Source organism: Podarcis gaigeae (assembly GCF_964106915.1).
Source record: "Podarcis gaigeae genome assembly, chromosome: 1".
NCBI lineage: Eukaryota > Metazoa > Chordata > Lepidosauria > Squamata > Lacertidae > Podarcis > Podarcis gaigeae.
Window position 1 is genome coordinate 23,417,572 of NC_139678.1, and position 22,687 is coordinate 23,440,258.

The following is a 22,687-nucleotide window of genomic DNA, read 5'->3' on the forward strand; positions in this document are numbered from 1 at the left end:
GGCTGGGGAGGCCCAGCCAGATGGGTGGGGTATAAATAATAAATTATTATTATTATTATTATTACATTTCTGTATGCCGCCTTGTTGTGTAAACCAGCATTTACTTAAGTCTGAACAAACTCACCCAGTTCTGCTCCATTATTATGCTAACTTGAGTTAGATTCTGCTCCAAGAGCCCATTTCTCCAGAAGAAAAACATTTAATTACAGTGTATTTTTTTGTGTTGCCATTCCTTGGTGCTCCAGCTGAGCATCTATAGGGAGCCCGCCTTTCCCGAAATTGGCTCGAGGGGGTCAGGAGAAAACCCGGAACAGCATAGAGGAGCAAGAGAGTGGCCAGTGGTCAGGATATCTTCTTTGATATTCTTCTTTCTATTGGCAGAGCGGATAATTCCATTAAGTATTTATTTTTTAAAAAAATCTACTGGAAAATGTTACTGAAACAAAGTTTCCGCCTTGTAATGAAACAGTTTTTATAGTGGTCCTTTGAAGATGAAATGTCAGGTGGCAGGTTCATGTGAGCTTTCCATTTTATTGTCCCCTTTGTGTGTTAGCGTTGGAAAAGATGCTCTTTTCCATTGCTTATCAGTTAAACAGAAGCACTTCTGTGATTTGGAAAATATAAATTAATGGCAGTGCTCAAGCTAGAGCAGGTTGTGGCAATGACTTCATGCTCGTGTATCTAATTGCATTGAACTAAGCAGATCCTTTCTATCCAGACTTAGGATGTCATTGCGATTCACTCATCTTGTATCTGGTTAAAGTGCTAGTGTTGAACTTCGCTGGCCTAACAAGGTGCATTATTCAATAGAGTTTTATGTTGTTGTTGTTTAGTCGTTTAGTCGTGTCTGACTCTTCGTGACCCCATGGACCAGAGCACACCAGGCACTTCTGTCTTCCACAGCCTCCCGCAGTTTGGTCAAACTCATGCTGGTAGCTTCAAGAACACTATCCGACCATCTTGTCCTCTGTCATCCCCTTCTCCTTGTGCCCTGCATCTTTCCCAACATCAGGGTCTTTTCCAGGGAGTCTTCTCTTCTCATGAGGTGGCCAAAGTATTGGAACCTCAGCTTCACGATCTGTCCTTCCAGTGAGCACTCAGGGCTGATTTCCTTAAGAATGGATAGGTTTGTTCTTCTTGCAGTCCATGGGAGACTCAAGAGTCTCCTCCAGCACCATAATTCAAAAGAGTTATATAGCGTGTTTTATTTAGTATTTTGTCAAATTGTGCATATCAGAGAACAGTGTTTTGTCATGAGGGTCAAGCCAAGCTCATCATTTAAAATAATAATGATGTACAAGGTGTAGCCCCCCTCCCCGATTTACTAGGACAAATGACACATGATGCTAAAAGTGTCCTTAGTAACTACTTCAAACTTTTTCCTAAGACTCATAGCTCATGGAGATCACAGCTTGGGAATAAACACTTAAATTCTCCGTGCACACTGCTGTCCTGGTGAAACTGCTATTAAATTGCTTTAAAGACTTCATGTAGCTATTAATAACACATTTAGCCTGACATATAGTTTTGCCTTAAAAGAATGGGCAGAGAATTCTTGAGGATGCAAGAAACCTAGCCTATTTCACAGAATTCAAGGAGATGCTGAATGTCTGCATTTCAGCCCACTGGTGCAGCAACATACTAATTTTGTATCAGCATGCCATTTTTTTTAGTAATGTATCAGTATCAATATTTGCCTAGTATATAGGCCAATTTAACTGCGGTTCCATGATTTCTGAACCAGACATAATTATGTGTAGAAACTTAAATGATCCAACTAGGAATTTTAGTAAATCAACTGATTAATCAGCTAGCCAATTAAATCATGACTAATGCTCAGTAGCAGTGCTGTTTCCTGAATATTAACTGATGGTAACTTCATTTTGACTAAGTATAGCATGTGTTGTTGGTTTTAGAAGAAGAACATGCATCTTTAAAAAAAAAATTTAAGGAAGCTTGATAATGTGTTTATAGTGTCTGCTCAGTTAGATAATACACTGTATTACCTTTTAATTTGGTGTGTGGCTCTCCTATTCAAGGCTTCTTAAAGCAATTTAATGTTATAATATTAATTAAGAACTGATTATCAGTTTTGCTGCAAAATTGGCCATGAAGATGTGACGTTGAATGAGATTAAATTATATTCTGTTACCCCCCATGATCCTTAAGGACTGGGTGAGCTGCAGGCAATTCAATGAAAGTAGTAATTTTCTTTGCTGCTTGCCTATATCTTTTTTCTGTCTCTGATCTTTGTCACTGTTTAGTTCTACAGTTGTAATATTTGCATAGCCTTGTGAGATCCTATACTTAAATCCAGCATGCTGTTTTCCTTGCACTGAGCCGCTACACCAGAATGCAGCAGAATAGTTATCGTGTTTACTCACTTTGTCGAATGTTAAGGCCTTTATCTGGACACTTGGTCCTGTTTAAAATACAAGGAGTGGGGAGAAGAAACAGGGCCTTTTCAGTGGTGGCTCCTCTTGCTTAAACCTGTTTAACCAGGCAAGTTCCCTGGTGAATGTCAGAAGGTTCCCAAAGACCTTCCTCTCTAGGAGTGCCCCTTGGGTGAGTGATTCTGGCTCTTTGCTTCACATTAGTTTTAGATTTTTACTGCTTAGTGATTATCAATTAAGCTGTCTAAAAGAAAAACTTGGCCAATAAATAATTCCATGCGTAATAATGAACTTGTTCTCCAAGTGTGGATCCTTGTGTAGCCAAACTGGCAGGTATCAGCACATCCTGGGAAGCCATAGCATTTTGAAGTATGAAAAATCTTCAGCCCAAAATAAACCAGTAAGGATTTTGCGTACTCAAGGGCCACAGAATGCAGAGTGTCTAGGGGTGGAAAACCAAGAGGGGAGATTTCAGTAGAGCATCCTAGGAAACGGGATGGCTGCCTGGAAGGAACACTGAACAGGAGCACTGCACACTGCAATATTTTGACTTCGGTCTTCCATGATCTGCTTCCACCTCTCCACCCGCTTTTTTCCTGTGTTGAGCAAGAAGGTCTGAAGAGGGGTTCTGAGTGCGTTTGACTTGATCCCCATGCCCTATCTTCTGCTTACCCATAGTTTATATTGTGGCATTATTTCAAAAAGCAAGGCTTTTAGGGAAGCATCCGGATTATACATATTGAGACCCTGACATTGTCTTTGGGAATATAGCTCTGCGGCATTGTTTGGGGCTTTTGCTTAGGAAATTGGATGCAGAAGCTACGCTGACAAAGATTTGGCATGCTAAAAGGAAGCTCCCATGCCCCAAAGCCACATTTCCTTGCATAAAGCATTTGACCTGGAAGAAAGGGTCTTTTATAGCACTTAATGGTCAGGTTTTAAAAGGGGAGCAAAGCAGACCATTAGCAAACCACCAACCTTGAAAGAGCGCAGAGACAAAAGGCCCTGTTAGCCTTACAAGGGAGCTAAAAGCTTAAGCATCATGCAGTCCTCTTTGGGAGATGCTAGAAAGCATCATGCACAGGAAGCCCAGGAGCTGTGCGCACATTTCTTTACACTTTTGCTTTGGATAAAAATGTGTTTTACATGTAGCTAGTTAATAATGGAGTGAGAACCCCAAGTATATATTCTTTACCCAAGGCTTGACTTTTCAAGGGAGTCACTCTGGCTTCTCCTCCTGCCATCTGAGGTGAGGCAAGTGATAAGAGAGAGAAGGCTGCTGGCCATGATGGCTGTCAACGGTTTCCGCTGTCTGAGGCGGTGTGCCCCTGAATACCCATCGCCATAGGTGTAGCCAGGAGTTTTGTTGGGGGGAGCAGGCCTTTTGTTGAGGGAGCAGAACCTCAAGTTTGCTATGTATTTTTATTGGTTTTTATTGATTGGGGGGGGACTGCCCCTCCTTGGCTATGCCCATGCCCATTGCTAAAGATCGCAAGTAGGGAAAGCTCTGTGGCAATCAGATCCTGCTTGCAGGTTCCCCATATGCGTCTGATTGGCCACTGTGAGAACAGAATGCTGGACTAGATGTTCCCTTCTTATTTCTTACAGTCTTTGTTGTTGTGGCATCCAGTTTGTGGAGCTCTCTCCCGAGGAGTCTCTCACCCTGAGAAGAGAGGAATAGAAGAGGGAGGGAGGGAGGGAGGGAGGGAGGGAGGGAGGGAGGGAAAAAAGAAGGAAGGAAGGAAGGAAGGAAGGAAGGAAGGAAGGAAGGAAGGAAGGAAGGACAATTTCCATCTGTCAGTTACATACAAAAAAATTATTCAAAATATTCTCTCTAGGCTAACATCCAGCGGTTCTACCTTCTGGTAATGGTAGTAGTAGTAGTAGTAGCAGCAGCAGCAGCAGTAATTATTATAATTTATATCCCACCCATCTGGCTGGGTTTCCCCAGTCACTCTGGGTTGCTCCCAACAGAATATTAAAAACACAATGAAACATCAACCATTAAAAACTTCCCTAAACAGGGCTGCCTTCAAATACTTTCCCATTCTTCAGACCTAAACATCTCAAGTTCATTCATTTTCGTTTCCCAGGCTGTGACTTCTCCCATTGGGTCATCTTGGAATTTGAAGTACCAACTTTCATTTTTTAAAAAGTAATATTTTAGGTTATGTGGTTGTGAAAGCATGGTGACCTTGAAGCTGAACCATTAGCACAAACTAATACTTTGAAATATTAACTTTTTGAAAGCATCATTAAGCTTGGCTTCTTCTTTTTAAGCAGTAGAAGAAGAAATAGGGGAAGTACCAGTCAGTTGAGCTGACAGTTGGTGCCCATGTGTTGCTTCAGTTAGCGTGAATCATGAGTATATTATCTTGACACAAAATAAAAAATGCATGGAAAAGAGAGAAAGTGCCTCCTCACGTCACTCACATTTATGTGTAACTCATTTCTTGGAAATCTTTGCAGTTATTTAGCTGCTGTACAAAGAATCTTAGCGGTGAAAATCTTGGCAAAATGTCTGCTCAGAATGGCAGAAAGCACAATTATTGGAAGGGAGGGGAAGTTTTGGTGCAGGTGGGTAGCATGTGAGAGATATAGATTCATTATTCCTACATGCCCACTAAGTTCCCTGGGGTGACCCTGGACAAAGTTACTCAGCCTAGCTCACCTGAGAGCGCTTGTGGTGCTCTTTGTACACTGAAGTTGGATATAGGATAACAATAACAAGGTAGATTGTGTGTGGCTTCTGAATGGCCTCTATAATTGAAACCAGAAAAGTACTTGTAGAAGGATGATGAAGATGATGATGATGATGTTAATCATCATCATCATCATCATCATCATCATCTGCCCATCTGGCTGGGTTTCCCAAGCAACTCTGGGCAGGTTCCAACAAAATATTAAAATACAATAGTCCTTAGATATTAAAAGCTTCCCTAAACAGGGCTGCCTTCAGATGTCTTCTAAAAGTCTGGTAGTTGTTTTTGCCTTTGACATTTGGTGGGAGAGTGTTCCACAGGGCGGGTGCCACTACCAAGAAGACCCTCTGCCTGGCTCCCTGTAACCTTGCAGTGAGGGAACCGCCAGAAGGCCCTCAGAGCTGGACCTCAGTGTCTGGGCTGAATGATGGGGGCGGAGACACTCCTTCAGGTATACTGGGCCGAGGCCGTTTAGGGCTTTAAAGGTCAGCACCAACACTTTGAATTGTTCTTGGAAACATACTGGGAGCCAATGTAGGTCTTTCAAGACTGGTGTTATCTTGGTCTGTCAAATATTGTGTTTTTCATATGAAAGGACATCAAAAAACATAGAAACCTTGACTTGAAAATAGAATTTTTTTGATACATTTAATCAATTATATAAGACATATTACTGTACTATTGAAGCTTACATAGTCTCCTTTTACTTCCTAAGCAGCCAGAGATTCATCACCTGGAGCCAAACTTGAAATAGTGGCTCTTTTTTCTTATGCCCAGAATACCTCTTCTGCCTAGAATTTTTTTTCTTGGAAAAACATTAAAAAGTAAACAACCAAATTGGAACAATTGCCACATAAATCATAAGATCCAAAATGAAAGTACAGAACATTAACAGCAACACCCACCCCCAAACAAAACCCCCTAAACAATATTCTGTTCAGCAGCCTCAGCTTTTGCAGCTGGAGTCAGTCCAGGCCCTGCCCTCCCAGGCCGGGTGGAAAAAGACAGGGAGCAGGTCTTCCAGGACTCAACAGTCAAGATTCTTGATCCCCCTCCGCTCAGAAAACACCATTTATATTGTTCTGTATAATACCTGTACAAAAGATGCAAAACAGGTTTTTTTAAACAACAACAATTGATTTGTTTCAGTAGCCTAATTTGGAAATAGAAAAGAAAGGCTATTTCTGTTGTTAAACAGTTGGTAATCGGAAATCCTTGGTACTCTACTGCAAGTTACCCAGAGATCTATCCTGCATAAACAAAGCTCAATCATCTTTTGTATGAGCCATGTTTTGTGGCTCTTGTATCAATATTATTTACTTTTCTCTTCCTCTGATTAAATGTTTAGATTCATATCAGACTGAAAATGCTTCTCTGTAATTATTTCTGCTTATACTGGGGAAGGATGACTTAAGTAACCAGTATTGTTGTACTAGAAAGCAAAAACATCGCATCTCATTTTGTTTTGTTGCTTTTAATTAAAAGCAGCTATTCAGTTGAATCTATACACCTATGAAATAAATGGCTTCGTAAAATACACAGCAGGGCCAGCAGGAGGTGAGAAAATAAGCTTAGAAATGAAGGACAGAGAAGTTGTGCCAATGTGGAAATACAATTCTCCTACATCAGGGCCAACTCCATTTCCTCTTTTCAGATTTCCCCCCACTTTACCACAGGTTCAAAACCATGAATGTTACTGTTTTCTTGGCAGCTCAGGATGAACTTTAATGGATTTAAGTATTTCTGACTTGGCACATAACCCACTTGTAACAAAGCACAAATTTCAAAAGAAAACAGATTTACTGCCATTCAACATGAATTTATTCCATATATGTCAGATTCACACCACCCTTTATGAAAGCAACCAGTGGTTTTTTTTTTTTCCTGGGGGGACGGGACGCAGGGGTATGCATACCCCTAAACATTTTGTGAATCTAAGTTTGGCCTCATTGAGGGGCAGTATTTTAATACGAGTAGGAAAATGAGAGTACCCCTAATTATTTTTTTTAGAAAAAAAGCACTGAAAGCAACACACACTTCGTGGAGGGCCCTGTGTTGTGTGTACACAGAGAAATACAGGCACTTTTTCGGGCAGCCTTTTTACAGCACCAGCATTTTCATAAACTGTAGAAATGTTCACCCAAATGCACATAATTGTGGTATACAGTAGTTGTTGCTGCTGCTGCTGCCACCACCATGTTCATTTTGTGCCAGCCATTAGTTACTGAGAAATAAATGAGTAACTGCTCTGCTGAGGTGGGGTGATAAATGGAGCAATGATACAAAAAGCAGAAAAATTGCCAATGATGTGCTTGATCTTTGGAGTTGATCAAGAAAACCTATGTAAAAGCAGGATGTACTAAAAAAAAAAGAGGCCAAGGGAAACTGTCTGTCTGGTAGTATTGCTGACAAAGGTGTCCTGTCATTGTACAAACTGTGACTTTTTGGTGCAGCTGGATTCCTGAAAAATCTAAGGTTTTTTCCCTGTTTCTTTTGCTGCGATCGAATTCCTAGCTCTGACTGTTGCAGAGATGCATTTTTAAACCGTGTGTGACTCAGGCCTCATGCAGCTGAGTTGTGTGGGTGGATGCAACTTGCATTTGAAGAGAAGTGTTATGATTTAAACAGAAATAGAGATCTAAGGGCGGCAAGCAGTTGGTCTTGTGTTCTTTTGCCGTAGGAACCTGGAGGTAGTACTGCAGGCCAATTACACATCTTGTTAAAATAGGCCACAAGGCTTGGTTTTTCAACCTGCCCATGCTGCAAAGCCAAAAAGATGTAGACTGTTGTGATACTTTGTGCATTCACAATTTTTAAGCCAATAAGATACATCACCTGAATCATGCCCAGAAGAAAAGCTTGCCTGACACTTGCTTTGGTGGTGTTTCGCTGCCAAGTGAAGGCCTTTTTATTTTCCCAGGCCTTTTAATCTATTTAAGATTTTTAAAATCAAATCTCTGCAACTTGTCTTTCTTCTGTAGCATACTTTTACCATATTGTTATTTAATTTCGAATTGTTTCCTTATTGTAAGCCTCTGCTTTAGGACAGCCTATGCAGTCATACATTGGAAGTCGAACAGAATCCATTCCGGAAGTCTGTTCAACCTCCGAAATGTTTGAAAACCACTCACTTCCGGTTTTCGATCGTTCGGGAGCCAGAACGTTCAACTCCCAAGGTGTTCAGGAGTCAAGGTACAACTGTAAACTTTTCAAGCAAATATGTAAATAAATAGTTCAGCTTCCCCCCAGCGGCGCGCCCTGAAGCTGGGGGAGGAGCAAGCTGCCCATGCGGACATTCGGCGCGCCACCAACCCACGACTCCCAAGCTGTCAAAACGAAGGGAGAAGGGGCAAATGCCACCAGCAAAGCAGCATAGCTCCCCCCCCTCACCCCAAAGGCTTGGGGTAGGCTTGGGAATCGCAGGGGGACGGCGGGCTGAATCTCACCCCCCTCAGTGAGGACACCCAGGGTGGTCTGCCCCCGCCACCCCCCTTCCTATGCCCCTGTTTCCCCCCACCAACCTGGTGCTCTCCAGATGTTTTTTCTCTACTGCTTCCCTCAGCCTCAGCAATGGTCAGGGACCGTGCAGAGTTGTAATATCTGACAACCTCTGAAGGGCTTGAGGCTAGGGAAGGCAAATGTTTTCTTTAAGCAGCATGAGCCTCCCTTTTATCAGCATGGCATTTAAGGAATAAACAAAGATTTCTCAGCAAAAAAGAGAATGATTTAGAATTCAGTAAGAGTAAAACAGAAGTATGTTTTTATTTTACTCCAGCTCTTCTTCCTTTGATATGAGCTGTTATGGCTAGTATGAATTTAGGATGAGTTTTAACGCAGCAAGCGTCCTCATGCCCAGTTAGGCCAATGGTGCGCCTAAAACAGCACTGGTACATTCTTTGCTTTAAATATATCTAGGTCCCTTTTGAAATTGATTAAATTAGTTTACTTGAAATCAGTGGAAACATCAATTGATTGTCATGTTTAAAATACATATTTGCCATTCCGGAGCGCTGCAGCTTAAAACAAACTGTACACTCTTGCCATTTCAAATGTTCCTCATTACAAAGCTTTTCTTTCTTCTGCAAGGAGCTGCTTTCTTGTTAAAGACTTCTAGAATTGCACTAACTTGTTTCATGCATTCATTTGTTGTTGTTTTGGAGCAAAATAAAGTTCAGCGTGTAGCAACAACCACGGCTGACCTTATGAAAACACTGTTGCCAAGCAGAAGAGCATTTTCCCCTTAGCAACAAGAGTTTTGCAGCAAGGAAAAGCAATTCAATACCTTAGCTCCAAGGTTTGTTTGAGGGCGACAGGGCGGGAGGGTAGGAACAATGAGGATTGGACTCTTCACGATAGCACAGCTGCATTTATATAGTGTACTAGAGAGTTTGCATTGTACAATCAAATAGACAGGAACAGGCATGAAAAACAAACATAATAACATAGTCAAGACATACATTGCATACAAACAGTGTTCCACTGTCTAGTTCAGTTCAATTCTTTTATTGTGAGGCCTTGCAAAGTTTACTTTTTAAAAATAAATAAATAATCCTTTTCTTTTTCCTTTCAGAAGAGAAACAAGTAACTGTTTTGAAACCCTTCCATCTCTAAACAAATAATATATTCTGTTGATAGCCTTCCCCTGGCATATTGAGGATTTGGACCTGGGGGAGAGAGAGATGGTTCCTTATATTTATCAATAATCCACCAATAAAAGAATTCAAAATAAATTATCTGGTGAGGTTTTGCCCAAAATATTAGATGTAGAATCTAGAACTATTTGAATAAGCTGTAATTTTGCCATTGACCAGAGGGATTCTTGAAGATCCTAGATAAAGTAGGATCACTAATACCCAATAATGTAAAAAATATATTGTGTTTCAATGTAGAATGGATATTATATTCCAATAGCCTTAACTAGCACGAAAATATAGTTTGACTACCCGACCCGTTAATTTTTGTCAGTTTTTATTATTTGAATGCAAAGTTCATTTATTGTGAGTCAGATGGAGATGAAGGATTAGCAAGGAATGTTTGCATTCTAAAACCCTCTTGGGTTTGTTTTCTTTACTACATTCATATTTTCAAATCTGAATGCCGCTTTTAAGATTTTATCTCGTTTGCCCAAAGCACTTGCCTGATTAGAATAAACAGATTAAATGTCACATGTGCCCTTTCTTCAAATGAAAGCACTAATAAATAGTTTCCTGGATCATTTCATGCTTCCTTTAGAGAAGCAGCCATGCTACTCCTGCTACCCTTTTAATCCGCTAGATAGACAATAAAATCCCTAAGAAGGAGGAGATGTCTGGATTCATTTATTTGCTGATATACTTTTAACCTTGCCTTCACAGTCGGTACGAAACCTGTACCTTTCTCTGTATGTGCAACTGATACAGCTGGAATACCCCTCCCCTTAATACTAATTTAGAATACTAATATTCCAAGCATAGTCACATTACAGAGTTGTTATAAAGGCATTGTTATTTTAAAAAATGCTAGTTATCCAGTATGGTTGAATTCTGAAGGATAAATAAAATCTAATGGTGCTTTAGCTATAGTGGCTGACTGAAAAGAACTCTTTTTATTTAAAGGTATACTGTGTATAAACACAGCTCACTAAAGTACATTCTGCTCATTAAGAACAATCAACAGAATGGGAAATGTCACCTTTATATACCTTAGAGCAGTGATTTTCAACCAGTGTGCTGTGGGCAACACTGGCCTCTGTCCCTCTTTCCTTCTCTCCCTCCTCTGATGCCCTCTCACATCTCTGCCTCCCAAAGGCTTGCACAGCTGTTTGTTGCAGTGGCCCTGGCTACAAGCTCCCCAGGCGAATGGTGCCTCTGGGGCTGGCCAGGGGGTGCTGGTTTCCAGCAGCTGAATTGGCCTTGGAGTAAGCAAGTAAGCAGGTGAGGGAGCCCAGCCAGCCAGTCCACCAGCCCCTTGCTGTTGGGAATGGACAGACAAGTCCCAGGCACCCTGTGGGGCAGTGTGAGGAGGCACCTCTCTTTGGGGGCAGCTCAGAGACCGGGGGTGGTGGCAGCAGCTGCCTGGAGGACTCCCAGGGAGAGGGGAGAAGAGAGGAGGCTGAGGAAACACTCCACAAGGAAGGGTGTTTTTCAAAGGGTGAGAGGCTGCCAGCTCTGCAGGCAAGGGGTGATGCAACTGGGTTCCTGAGCCCCACAGGGGTGTTGCAGAAAGAATGTAGTTGGTCAAGGGAGCCGTGGACTCAAAAAGGTTGAAAACCTTTGCCTTAGAGTGAATGTCCCGGAGGGAGGGGAGTGGTTCCATGTATGCATAGTGTATCGTGATCTTTACATACTCGTTTAATTTGTTTTCTATGTTTACAAAGCATAGTTTATAGCCACTTGCTGTTCTGTTTGTTTTCTCAAAAGGCTAGCTTCTACCTGTCAGAATTTGAAGTGGAAGGAGTCTTCAATTGACTAATAGGTTGATGATCTCATTATTCTAGGAGTTTAAAAAGCTTGCCCTTGTTTGAGAATACCAAAGAGGAAACTTCCCATTGGGAAAAATAATCCTGTTTTATGGGGGCGTCCTTCCCTCTTCCAAAAAAAAAAAATTGGTTCCCTAACAATTGCTTGACACAGAGGTGGAATGCCTCCCTTCCACTGAATCTAATAATTGCACATTCATGTGTACAACTGAACTGTTTATTTGTGTGTTGATGAAGAATGCATACTGCTTGCCTTAACTGTAATGGAAAATTGCAAGAAGTGCTGTTGAATAGCTGCCTTTTCCTCCAGGATTGCACAGCCTACACTTGCCCTTTAGGAGTTCCTCTCAGCTAAATCACCGGAGGCTCAGCCTCTGCACACATACATCTTCCATTCATTTTCCATTTTAGCATGTGCTCTTCCTCTTACAGAATCTGCCCAGAGCGCAGAATCCAAATATTTTGGGATTTGGTAACGGCCCAACCCTGTTGCCATGGTCTTCTCATTTGCCCTGACCGAAGAATGTGCTCTTCTCTTTTTTAAAATTTGCAGTATTTCATTGCCGTTCCCTCAACCTCTTTTCCATGGCACTCTTTTCTCTGCTCACTGCAGGCTTTGATACTTCACCAGCTTGGAAGGTACAGCCTGGCCGAGAAGATCCTTAGGGATGCTGTCCAGGTGAATTCCACGGCCCACGAGGTTTGGAATGGCCTCGGGGTGGTTTTGCAAGCTCAGGGCAATGACGATGCGGCGACCGAGTGCTTCCTGACAGCGCTGGAGCTCGAGGCCAGCAGCCCCATTGTCCCTTTCACCATCATCCCTCGAGTCCTCTGAAAGGCTGTCCGGGTAAATTGATGAATCATCCTGTGAGAATGTTAGGAAGCATGCTGCGTAAGCCTTCCTCCTGATTCGAAGGGCGGCTCTTCAGGCTGAGAGGTAATGCAACAAAACAGGCAATCTGCTCATTACTGTGGGGGATTCTGACTGTGGAAGTGATACAGCATCTTATTGTTAATGCAGAGAAATAACTAACCAGAAGTGTGGGGGGGTACCACACACATGCCCCCACCCGTGTATCACCTACATCTTCGCCCCATAGTAGTTTTAAAGCCTGACGCTATTGTTCAAATGGGTATTGTGCCATGTTTTATTAGGTGACATCTGTGTTATGTAAAACTTTAAATAGAATCAAACACCAACTGTAGAATAATAGATTCGAGTTAAAATTCAGTGGCAGAGCAGCCTATTTTTAACCAAGCCTGTCAAAGACCCGTTCTCTTCATGTCTTTCAACCTCTCTGGGCCCGGAATCAAAATGTGAAATTTGCTGTGCTCCATCTCTGCAGTAGTCCAGGCAGACAAATTAACCGAAAGGTTTATGTTTTTAGTTGTTTATAACTGTGATGTGTAGCTAATTGTTATTGCCTTTATTTAGAAGAGAGGTTGTGTACAAGAATATTTATATTTTACCAATGTATGCCTGTTTAAAAGAAGAAGAAGAAGAAATGAAAAGAAAATATTAGTTATTTAAGTTTAACTTTTTTATGTGAATTCAGAGTTTATTTATCAATGGAAATATGTAAAAAGATGCTAAAGACGGAATATTTACCGACATTCCTTATGCATTATAAACCCACTTGGCTCAATGGGAAGATTATGTTAATAATAAAAATGATTTTTGGATGGATATAGTGCTTGTCCTTCGTTTTGAGAGCTGGATGAAAATAATCAAGCTGCCCCAAAATGGCAGTCTGTACCATAACACAGCCACAGTAGAAGATTTGATTAATCTGATACCTCTTACAAAAAGATGCTCAGAAGAACATCTAATTGGAACTATTCTAAAATCCAGGGCAAATGCCAGATCTGAGAAAAGGTCAAGATCCACCATTAAATCAGGGGCTCAACTGGGCTTACACATAGCATGCTGGTTCGGTCATGTCAGAATCCTCCAAGAAGTGGTTTTAGAGCATACCATGTGAGATGGGCTAATCTCTGTGACAAACAGCTGCCAGTTCTTGACCACACTTTCCCTTTGCTCAAAGTTTGCTGTCCAGCAGTCTTTTCATTTGCTGCACATATATGGAAGGTGTAAACCAATAGACCAATTTTATGGCGAGTTATATAATACTTAATACAAGCAGCTTGTCTTCCTATTTAAATTGGGGTCTGAAAACAGCCCTTGATCACAGCTGAATCAAAAACTTCATCCAACTGGCCTGGAAATTCCTGTTGAATTAGTCTCCAACGGGGAGCTGGGCCTGTTTTGTTAAAAGGTACTTAAAGCCACTGTTGGACCTTGAGATGGCAAATGCTGTGGAGCATTGAAGAATTAGCTCTTATTTGGCCAGCAACTGTACAGACCCCTCGATCAAAACAAGACACAGCAGGTCTAATTGGTAATTTACAGAAAATGGAACCAATGTGGGTAGCCATTAGCAAATTAACTAAAAACATGCCTTCCTACTTGTAATTCCCTTTTGCTTGATCATCATGCATAGGGCTTTGGCCATGTGGCAGCAGTCGGGTGGAGGGCAATGAAGTAGGTTCTGTTGTCCTTTAAATCATTAATATCCTGCCTTTTAAAAAATCTGGCTAAAACACTGCAAAATCTATAAAAGTTGCATTACAAGCCCGGAATTGTAGCTTAACCAACAGCTATAAAGAGTGTTTTTGATGCGGCACTCATTTCCCACTAGTTTATGGTTGTGTTGTGGAACCCCTGGGAGGAAAATATCCAACTTGGATTGTAGACCGTGTAAGTTAACTTCCGCACATGATCTGTAACAGTGCACTTCTTTAAGACAAAAACAAAAGGGAAGAGTGCAACACAGAATTGTAAGAAACACCCCACCCTATGGTTGGAGCAGCAGTGGTGGTGACTGATGTCCATTGAGACCAGTAGGGCAGAAGGAAGAGAGGTCAACAGTAGGCGGAGCTAGATCAGTTATTGGCAGAGCTTGACCCAGTGACTGGCTGAGTTCTACAATGGCAGCTAAAGAAGAGGAAGGTGGCAGCCCATGTAACATTCCCTGGACTGTTTATAAGTAAGGCAAGGTTTTTAAGCAGAGATTAAAACCTCGGAGGTTTTTAAGCAGAGATTGGGGTGGCCATTTTAGATATGCTGTAAGCTGCTCAGAGTGGCTGGGGAAACCCAGCCAAATGGGCGGAGTATAAATAGTAAAATTATTATTATTAATAGTCATGGATGCTTTAACTGAGATTCCTGCATTGCAGGGGGTTGGACTAGATGACCCTTGGGGTCCCTTCCAACTCTGCAACTCTATTATTCTATGATTCTAACCTTAAACAGATGGCTCTTAAGCTGACGAAGGTCTATCATCTTTCCAGGGAACTTGACTTGCATTGTTGCCTTGTACTCAGTATCACAACTTACTGGAATTTCCCTTGAGTCTCCCTAGCAAAAGATTCTCATATTGGATCTTTCGGATGCCTTACAGATTTAACACAGAAAGGCATTGGGATTTGACAAGCGTCTTCCAGCTTTTCCTCTCTTCCTCTCCGCCCCCTCACTTCTCCCCCTGCCAGCCCACCGCTTTGCTTACTTGCTGGGAGACTCTGGCAGGCGCACTGTTGTTGTGCGATCTGGATTGGTGCTGACATGGAGAATGGGGAGGCAACATTTGCTTTGCTGAAAAGAAGAGGTTGATGGGTGACATTTTGGCAGAGCTATAGCAGCTGCTTTTCTCTGGGGAGAGGCTGAGAGGGGAATCACTGTCTAAAGCAGGCCATGGGGTTAACGCTCTTGTGGGTCCCTGGGTTTTCACTCTGTGCTTCTCTTTTGCATCTGCATGCCCCTGGCTCAAATCTGCTTTGTACACAAGCCCCGTGGCTGCCCTTCAGCTTCCTTTCAGATTGACAGGGCAGTTTCCTCTGGCTGGCTGCTGCAGCCTTCGGGGGGAGCCCAGATTGTTAAATGATGCCTGCCTAAACAGGATTAGCACAAGAGAAGCAGCAATGTAGGTCCCTCGTGTGAGATGCCTGCAACTTCCATGATACAGTGAAAAGATGCTCAGGGTCTTTACCAGGGTCGGCTCCCCTCCTCCTCCCCTGCTCCCTACATCCAGGTCATCTATTCTGACACTTTTAAGGGAAGCATCTGTGACAGAGGACAGCGTGAACTGATGTTCCACACTGACTTCTCCCCCTTTTTCAGTTCCATGATTCATGGTGAGCTGCTAAGCATTCTGCTCTTGTAGCTTTTTGTACTCCAATTCCTAGAAGAAAGCAGACTTTGGAGGACCAGGCTGTGCCTGAAATATATCAGCTGCTCAACAGCAGCCCAAATTTGTTGGGCAAATAGTTGCTTGTTGGTAGGGCAAATTCAGGGAAGAGTAGAAGTTACGGTGTATTGGTTCTGGCTCCAGAGGTAAGGCTGCAACCTTCTTTCATTGCATAGTCATAAGAACAGAGGAATCTGCCTTATGTTGAGGCAGACCTTTTGGCTCACCTAGGTCTGGATAGCTCAGTTGGCTAGAGCATGGTGCTGATAATGCCAAGGTTGCAGGTTTGATCCCCGTATGGGACAGCTGCATATCCCTGCATTGCAGGGGGCAGGTTCCCTTCCAATTCTATGATTCTAGGTCAGTGTTGTCCCTGCGATGACTGGCAGCAGCCCAGCAGCATTTCAGCCAGGGGTCTCCCCTACCAGAGAGCATGTGGCCCAGACCCTGTCAAACTTGGAGCCAGCCCTCCACAAGTGGAACTAACCGAGTCTTATTTTGGGAGGCGTCACAGTGTATGAGGAAGCAGTAGGTCCCAAACACTGAATGTGGCCCCACCCTGAGACTCGCTGCAGCATATTGCTGGTGAGAAATGCAGTTGCGACACTTGGCTGCTCCTCCCTGCTCTTAAGATAGAGAAAAGATCAGTGTAAAAAGCACAGAGTTAGGTAATGGACTACCCATATACCAGCCCATGGGAGGAATCCACTGGAAAGAGAGTCGGTTGAGGTGGAACAGCCTAATGAGAGCTAGGTTTGGGGAATAGGTGGCTATGCTGTCAAGCAGTGCCTGACATGTGTTGCAGGGGGCACTGTAGTTGTATGAGATCTCTTTTTTACATAGATCACTTTTATTTATCAAAAGGTGGGAGAGAAATCAAATCCTCAGGTGTTTTACGGCTGGGCTGGGTAGTATGCAGTCCCATGACTCTACGTGGCCCTCAGCCTCATTGCATATGGCCCTGGTTTCTGCAGAGGGCAAGCAGCAGGTGAACAAGAGGAAGCAGGGGGCAGAAGGAGAGCGTGGTGCACTTTGGGCTCTCAAAATTCAGCGGCACCCTGTGTGATGATAAATTTTGGCACCCCTACCTCTTGTGCTCAGTTCTACAGCACTGTTGTGGCACCCCTTGCAGTGCGGTACCCAATACAGCTGAACTGGTTGTACTACCCTAAAATTGCCTCTGTTGGCACCAGCCCTGCCCTCCACAGGCTCCTGCAGCACCAACATGTGGCCCCCAACAAATTGCCCCCAAAGGAATGTGGCCCTCAAGCGGCAGAGGGGGAAAGGGCTTTTAATGGATATTCTTCTAGATCAGGGGTTTCCAAATTGTGGCTGATGAGCTTCATTCAGCTGCTCTGTAAAAATGCAATGAAAAATCATACAGCATCTAGAGCAGCCCATTCCAACTGCTAGAACAGGCGGGGAAATCATTAAGTTGGTCCAGCAATTTTCAAGTGGTCAGGGGGGTTGGGGATGGTTTGGAGACCGTCGAAACACCACCCACCAAAACGCTGCAAAATGGAAGCTCCATGAGGTCTCCCTCTTCAGAAAGACTGAAGCAGCACCTGTTTACATCCTTTTCCTGACGTCACTGTCTCATTTATGCGCTGTGCTCTTTGCCCAAATAAACGTTGCACCTCCTAGGTTTCTGGTTTCAGCGAACCTAATTGCCCCAGAGAGACCTTTGCAGCACTCTTTGGAAAGCACTCTTTCCCCCATAGGCTCTGCAAAGCCATGCTGTCATTGGTAACAGTGGAGAAACAGCAACAGGGCTTTGAATCAAATGCTCCCTTTTTTCCTTGCTTTCAGCAAGAATGACATTGTTCGAAGGAGCCGGTTGCTGCCTTGTGCCCCAGTCGGGTTATGCAGAAGCTACTCCGATATGAATTAGTCATGGAAATTAAGGATGCGTGTGTGTTTTTGGAAGCGAGATGATTCGTTCTGAAGCAGCATTCTTGTTTGGTATTTATACAGCATGTAAATCTTGGAGGAGTTTTGCTCACTGCTGAAAGTCAAAGTGATGTAATTTCACTTGAAATCCAGTGGGATGCAATGGAGAGAGACTTTTTGGCTCGAACAGAAGGAATTGCCGTGCTAGATTAGCCCAAGTTGCTGCATCTTGCTTTGAACAGCAGCTGGCACTATATTTCTGAGAAGCTCAAAGGGAGGCCTTGAAAGTAAGGGCCATTTGCTGCTGTTTGTCCCCAGGAGTATCTGGTTTTTGCAGGTATACTGCCCCTCTACATGGAGGCCACATTTAGCATCTTTCAACTGGGTGGAATAGACCAACATTTGCCATGGAGTCATGGTGTGGCATCGGGGAGCTAATGTCTCTCCATTTCTGTTTCCCTGCTACACAACTCAAATAAGAGTAATAAGTAGGACTGCAACAAAATGTTGCCGTATAGAGTGGTCCTGCTCAGGGTTTCAGCCTGCCATAACATTTTCTAGGCATTCTCCATTTCCTTTTCTTCCCCCCAACCCCACAACAAGCGCTCAGCATTCTGTAGCCACAGAAGATGCTCAGTTCTCATTAGGCTGTGTTTTGGGGGGGTGTCTTTTAGGGTTCCCCCATTTGTACCTTTGCAACCCTTGGGGTTCCCTCAACTCTTCTAATAGCTCTATCTTGCTCATGAATGGTGCCTTTTTGGCTATAACCAACACTCTGATAATGAGTTCAGTGTTGGTAAATATGATAGACCTTGTAGAGTTGTTGTAATGTCAAACATCTATCCTTGATTTGAGCCAGTTCTCATTTGGGGCTCAGCACTATGTACAAAGGAACACGGGAGTCAATTGGTTGGTCCATCTAGCTCACTATTGTCTACACTGACAGCCAGGGATTAAACCTGAGACCTTCTGCTTGCAAGGTAGATATTCTACCACTGAACGATGGTCCTTATTTCCACCTGCCAGGGGATCAACACCAGCATAAGCATGGGCAGATTGCTGATAAATGAGCAAAGCCAACCTGCCCTAAATCACCAGGGAGTAGAATTCCTAGCTCAGGAGGAGGAAGTTCCAGGTAGACTTAAGCCCCTGCATCACTCTTGGCCAATGTGATGAATATTATCTTTCAAAATAAAATGTTGAAATAGTGTTGCTCATCATAAAATCTGAAAGAAGATCAAGTTTTGGATCTTTTGTTCAGCCTCCTCTTTGTACAGTTTGCCCTTTGCATCTAGTTATTATGTTGATGTGACACAACGGAGCCTACTGAGCAAGGGAAAGGGAGGAAGGGGAGGGGAAGGCATGCCAGGAAGAAACATTGCTCCTCAGGAATGCGGCCGTTCCTCAGGCTTTGCCTTGTATCATCCCTGATGGCTCTGCATCGGTCAAAATTCTGCCAGCTGCAGAATCATTGCAGCGCATTAAATGGCAAGCAGAGTGCCTTACTGCTCATGCGTGCACATTGAGACGCATGTCAGTACCAGAGACAAGATGCATCAGCTTTTCACCAGAAACGTTAACATCCACTGACTAAATGGAGGGGACTAAATATCAAATGGAAACCTTAGTAGCTTTTTTGAAAAGCTACTACCCAACAATTGCTTCTTCCAGAAGCCAGCTCAGCTGGTGTGTACAGACAAGACTTTAGCCAAAATAAGGCCATGGAGAAAGAAGAGAGGGGGTATCAGAATGCTCAGGGGAACATCGAGGTTTGCAGAAACACCACCACCACAAGAACAAGGAAATGAGCAACCTTTGTGGTGTGAAACTGCTGCCCCACACAGCCCAATTTGGACTGAGTGGTCAAGGAATGCTGACTGTTGTGCAATTGCCAGGTGAGAGAGATGGGAATATTGGGTAGGGCCCGGCTGGCTGCCTAGCTGGCACATTGAACAGGAGCGCTCCCACATTGCAGCATTTTCACCTGGTTGCCAAATAGCAAAACCGGGACAAAGCAAGGAACCCTTACTTTCCTGGGACAGGTAGCAAAAGCCAGGGCTGTTTTGGGTAAACACGGATCGCATGCACATCTTCCAGGGGCACCTCCACATCATTGGATTCATGGGCTTCGTTTACCCTTCTCGTCTATCCTGGCAGCAGTTGGAAGTACTGGCGACGCTTCTCAACTCCCGCTCAGTGAAGTTTTCCTATAGTGCTTGTTCAGCATTTCAAGCATGTTTCAGGAATCCTCCAAGACATGCCCTCTGCCTTTTTGCTCAAGGAGCACAAAGCTCACTGGGGCACAGCCACGGCCCTTGCTGCTGACTTCATTTGACTCAGCACAAACACTTTGTCATGCCTCCTCGTTGATGGGTGGTTTTTTTTGTTTTGTTTTGCAAGCGAATAGAAGGTACACAGGGAGAATGTTAATTACTTTGTTGTGTTTTTTCCCTTGCAAGTTCCAAACACGGGAAAGCACTTGTTTGTGATTACAAATGACAGTGTCTGCAATGAGCCATTCTTAATTTGCTCATGATTACAGCACACAAGCCTCTAGATTGAGAAAACCTCATGAGTTATGTTTGTACCTGACAGGATGGTGGCATGGTAAACCTGCTTCTTTCTCTCTGACACAGTGTACCAACCAGGTTATAATAATATAATAATAATTTATTATTTATACCCTTCCCATCTGGCTGGGTTTCCCCAGTACTTGGGCCCTGGTACGCAAGGGGGAAATGCAGCTCTGTTGTATTTGGATGCTGGCTTCAACTAATTTTGAGATTGCTCTCTTGAATGCAGTCACAATCTGGCTCTGGTTGGTTTACAGTAATGCTTCCCTCAAGGCTGAGTAAGACATTTTTGCCGCCAGCAAATCCAAATGGCAGTTTCACAAATTAGCACAGGACATGGGTAGCGGGGTCTTTTCCTGTGAACCTCTTAATGAAATGAATGGGTTCTTGTGCAACTGTTGTTTCTTGCATTGGGGCTTACACAGACAAATTTTCTCCCCTGCTGTGCTACCTGTAAACTGGCCTGCTGAGATGGCTGCCTCACCTTGCCTAGCAGTAGTAAGAGCAGCTTGCCTCCGCCTTTCTCTGCCTGCACCATGTGGAACAGTGCCTTTATGGAGGGTCTGAATCATGTGTGTCAACACTCACTTTATGTGTTGTGCAAAAATATATGGCCCTGTCATCAACAGTCAACATGAGAGTAAGCCCTACTGGGTAAACATGAAGTTAAGCTGTAAGTATGAAGAATTTGTGTATATTTTATCTGTTTCCCTTGAAAATATACATGAATGCAGGATCTTAGTTTTTCCTGGATCACCAGTTCTGAGTGTTTTGCAGGAACACAAGCAGAATTTCACACATGCAGACAAAAATACCTTAATATGACAGAAACTTGCAGCTCTCCTCCTGCATTTGTCACAGCCTATGTGAAATAGATGCGGGAAAATTCCTACAAGATATCTGCCGTCAGCACATTCCTTGTGGGCAAGTAAAAGCCTACCTAATTCACACTTTCCATAGCAATCTTAGAACTGAGACACAGCCATCCTTCGAAATTCAAACTTCTCTGAATTTTGCAACACCAGTAAAATAATGTGTACAAGAATGCACATACTAGGGTAACTTATGCATAAACATGCATATGTTCGTGAAAATAGCATACAAAATGTATTATATTGAAGTGGTTTGCAAAAATGTGTACATTGGGGAAAACTGCATACAAAAATGTGCATATTAGGAAAAATTGGTGTCAAAATGTTGGTGAATTTTCATGAGGGCTTTGTCATAACAGTTTGCAAACTTGAAACAAAACAACACACACACACACTGTGCAGAACAGAACTTAAGATTGGGAAACTGAGACACCAAAATTGACATTCGCCCATCCCAACGAGTGAGTGAGTGTGAGAGTGAGAATGGAGCATGGGAAGAACTGTACCGTCTGTTCTGTTTTATGGATGGCAGCCACAGATAAATATTGTCTAGCTTCCTAGGAAGGGGACACTGGGAGGACAGGAGGAAAAAGAATAAATTTATTTCTCAGGGTTCCAGCCTGCCATAACATTTTCTGCATTCCCTGACCTCAGCTGCCAGTCACTGGCTTTTGGCCTGGAAAGCAGAGAGGAGAGCTGCTGAAATCTGGCTGATAAAAGATGCCAACTACAAATGGAGGGAAGCTTTCCAGTCTCCGAGTAGAACCCGGCTCTTTGCCAGCCTGAAGCCCAGAGCAGCCAAAGACAGAGAGAAGGCAGGAGATAAAGCAAAACAGAGTGGTGCTCCATCGCCAAGCTCATCTTTGGTTTCTTTCAAAACATTATAATCAAACACAACATTTGGGAAGGCCTTCAAGAACACACACACACACGGTTTCTAACAATTATTTTAAATGTGCAATTGTTTTAATTGTTTTTACATGTGTAACAATTTTATATCTTTTTATTATATTGTAAATCACTTTGAGGGGCCTCATGGGAAGCTAATAATAATAATAATAATAATAATAATAATAATAATAATAATAATAATAATAATAATAATAATTTTTAATTATACCCCACCCTCCCCAGCCAAGACTGGGCTCAAAAAAATTATTTGTTAAATTTCTCAGCCACCTACTATTGACATTGATCATAATAAATAAATGGGTTGGTGGCCTTTTGTGTGCAGTTGGGAGTGTGATTAGGAAGATGCACCAACATTGGAGATCTCCTCTCCCTTACCCTCATATGTTCACTCATGTGAGGAATTCATCTGAAGACATAATACAGAAACATAATTTTGATGTAGTTTTATTACATTTATTTCTCACCTTTCTTCCAAATTGCTCACGGCATCATTATTCTTAAAATTGATTTATTTAATATTTGAGAGCTGCGCATCTTTTCTCTCTCGCACATGAGGCAACTGAGGAATGAAAGCAGGAGATATTTGAGTACAGCCAGGACATGGGAAGGGAGAAAAGGAACTATTTTAAACCATGTCAGAAGTT

At 43.0% G+C, this 22,687-nt stretch overlaps 1 protein-coding gene across 5 annotated transcripts in view; it reads left to right on the forward strand.

Moving 5' to 3' along the window:
* TTC7B (tetratricopeptide repeat domain 7B) overlaps window positions 1-13,239 on the forward strand; it is a 110,536-nt gene extending 97,297 nt beyond the window's left edge. For all 5 annotated transcript variants that reach the window (XM_083732861.1, XM_083732862.1, XM_083732865.1 and 2 more), the window contains one exon: window positions 12,166-13,239. In XM_083732861.1, coding sequence (XP_083588987.1) covers window positions 12,166-12,387 — 222 coding nt within the window. In that variant the 3' untranslated portion in view covers window positions 12,388-13,239. The remainder of the gene's footprint in view (window positions 1-12,165) is intronic.
* The last annotated feature ends 9,448 nt before the right edge of the window (window positions 13,240-22,687 follow it).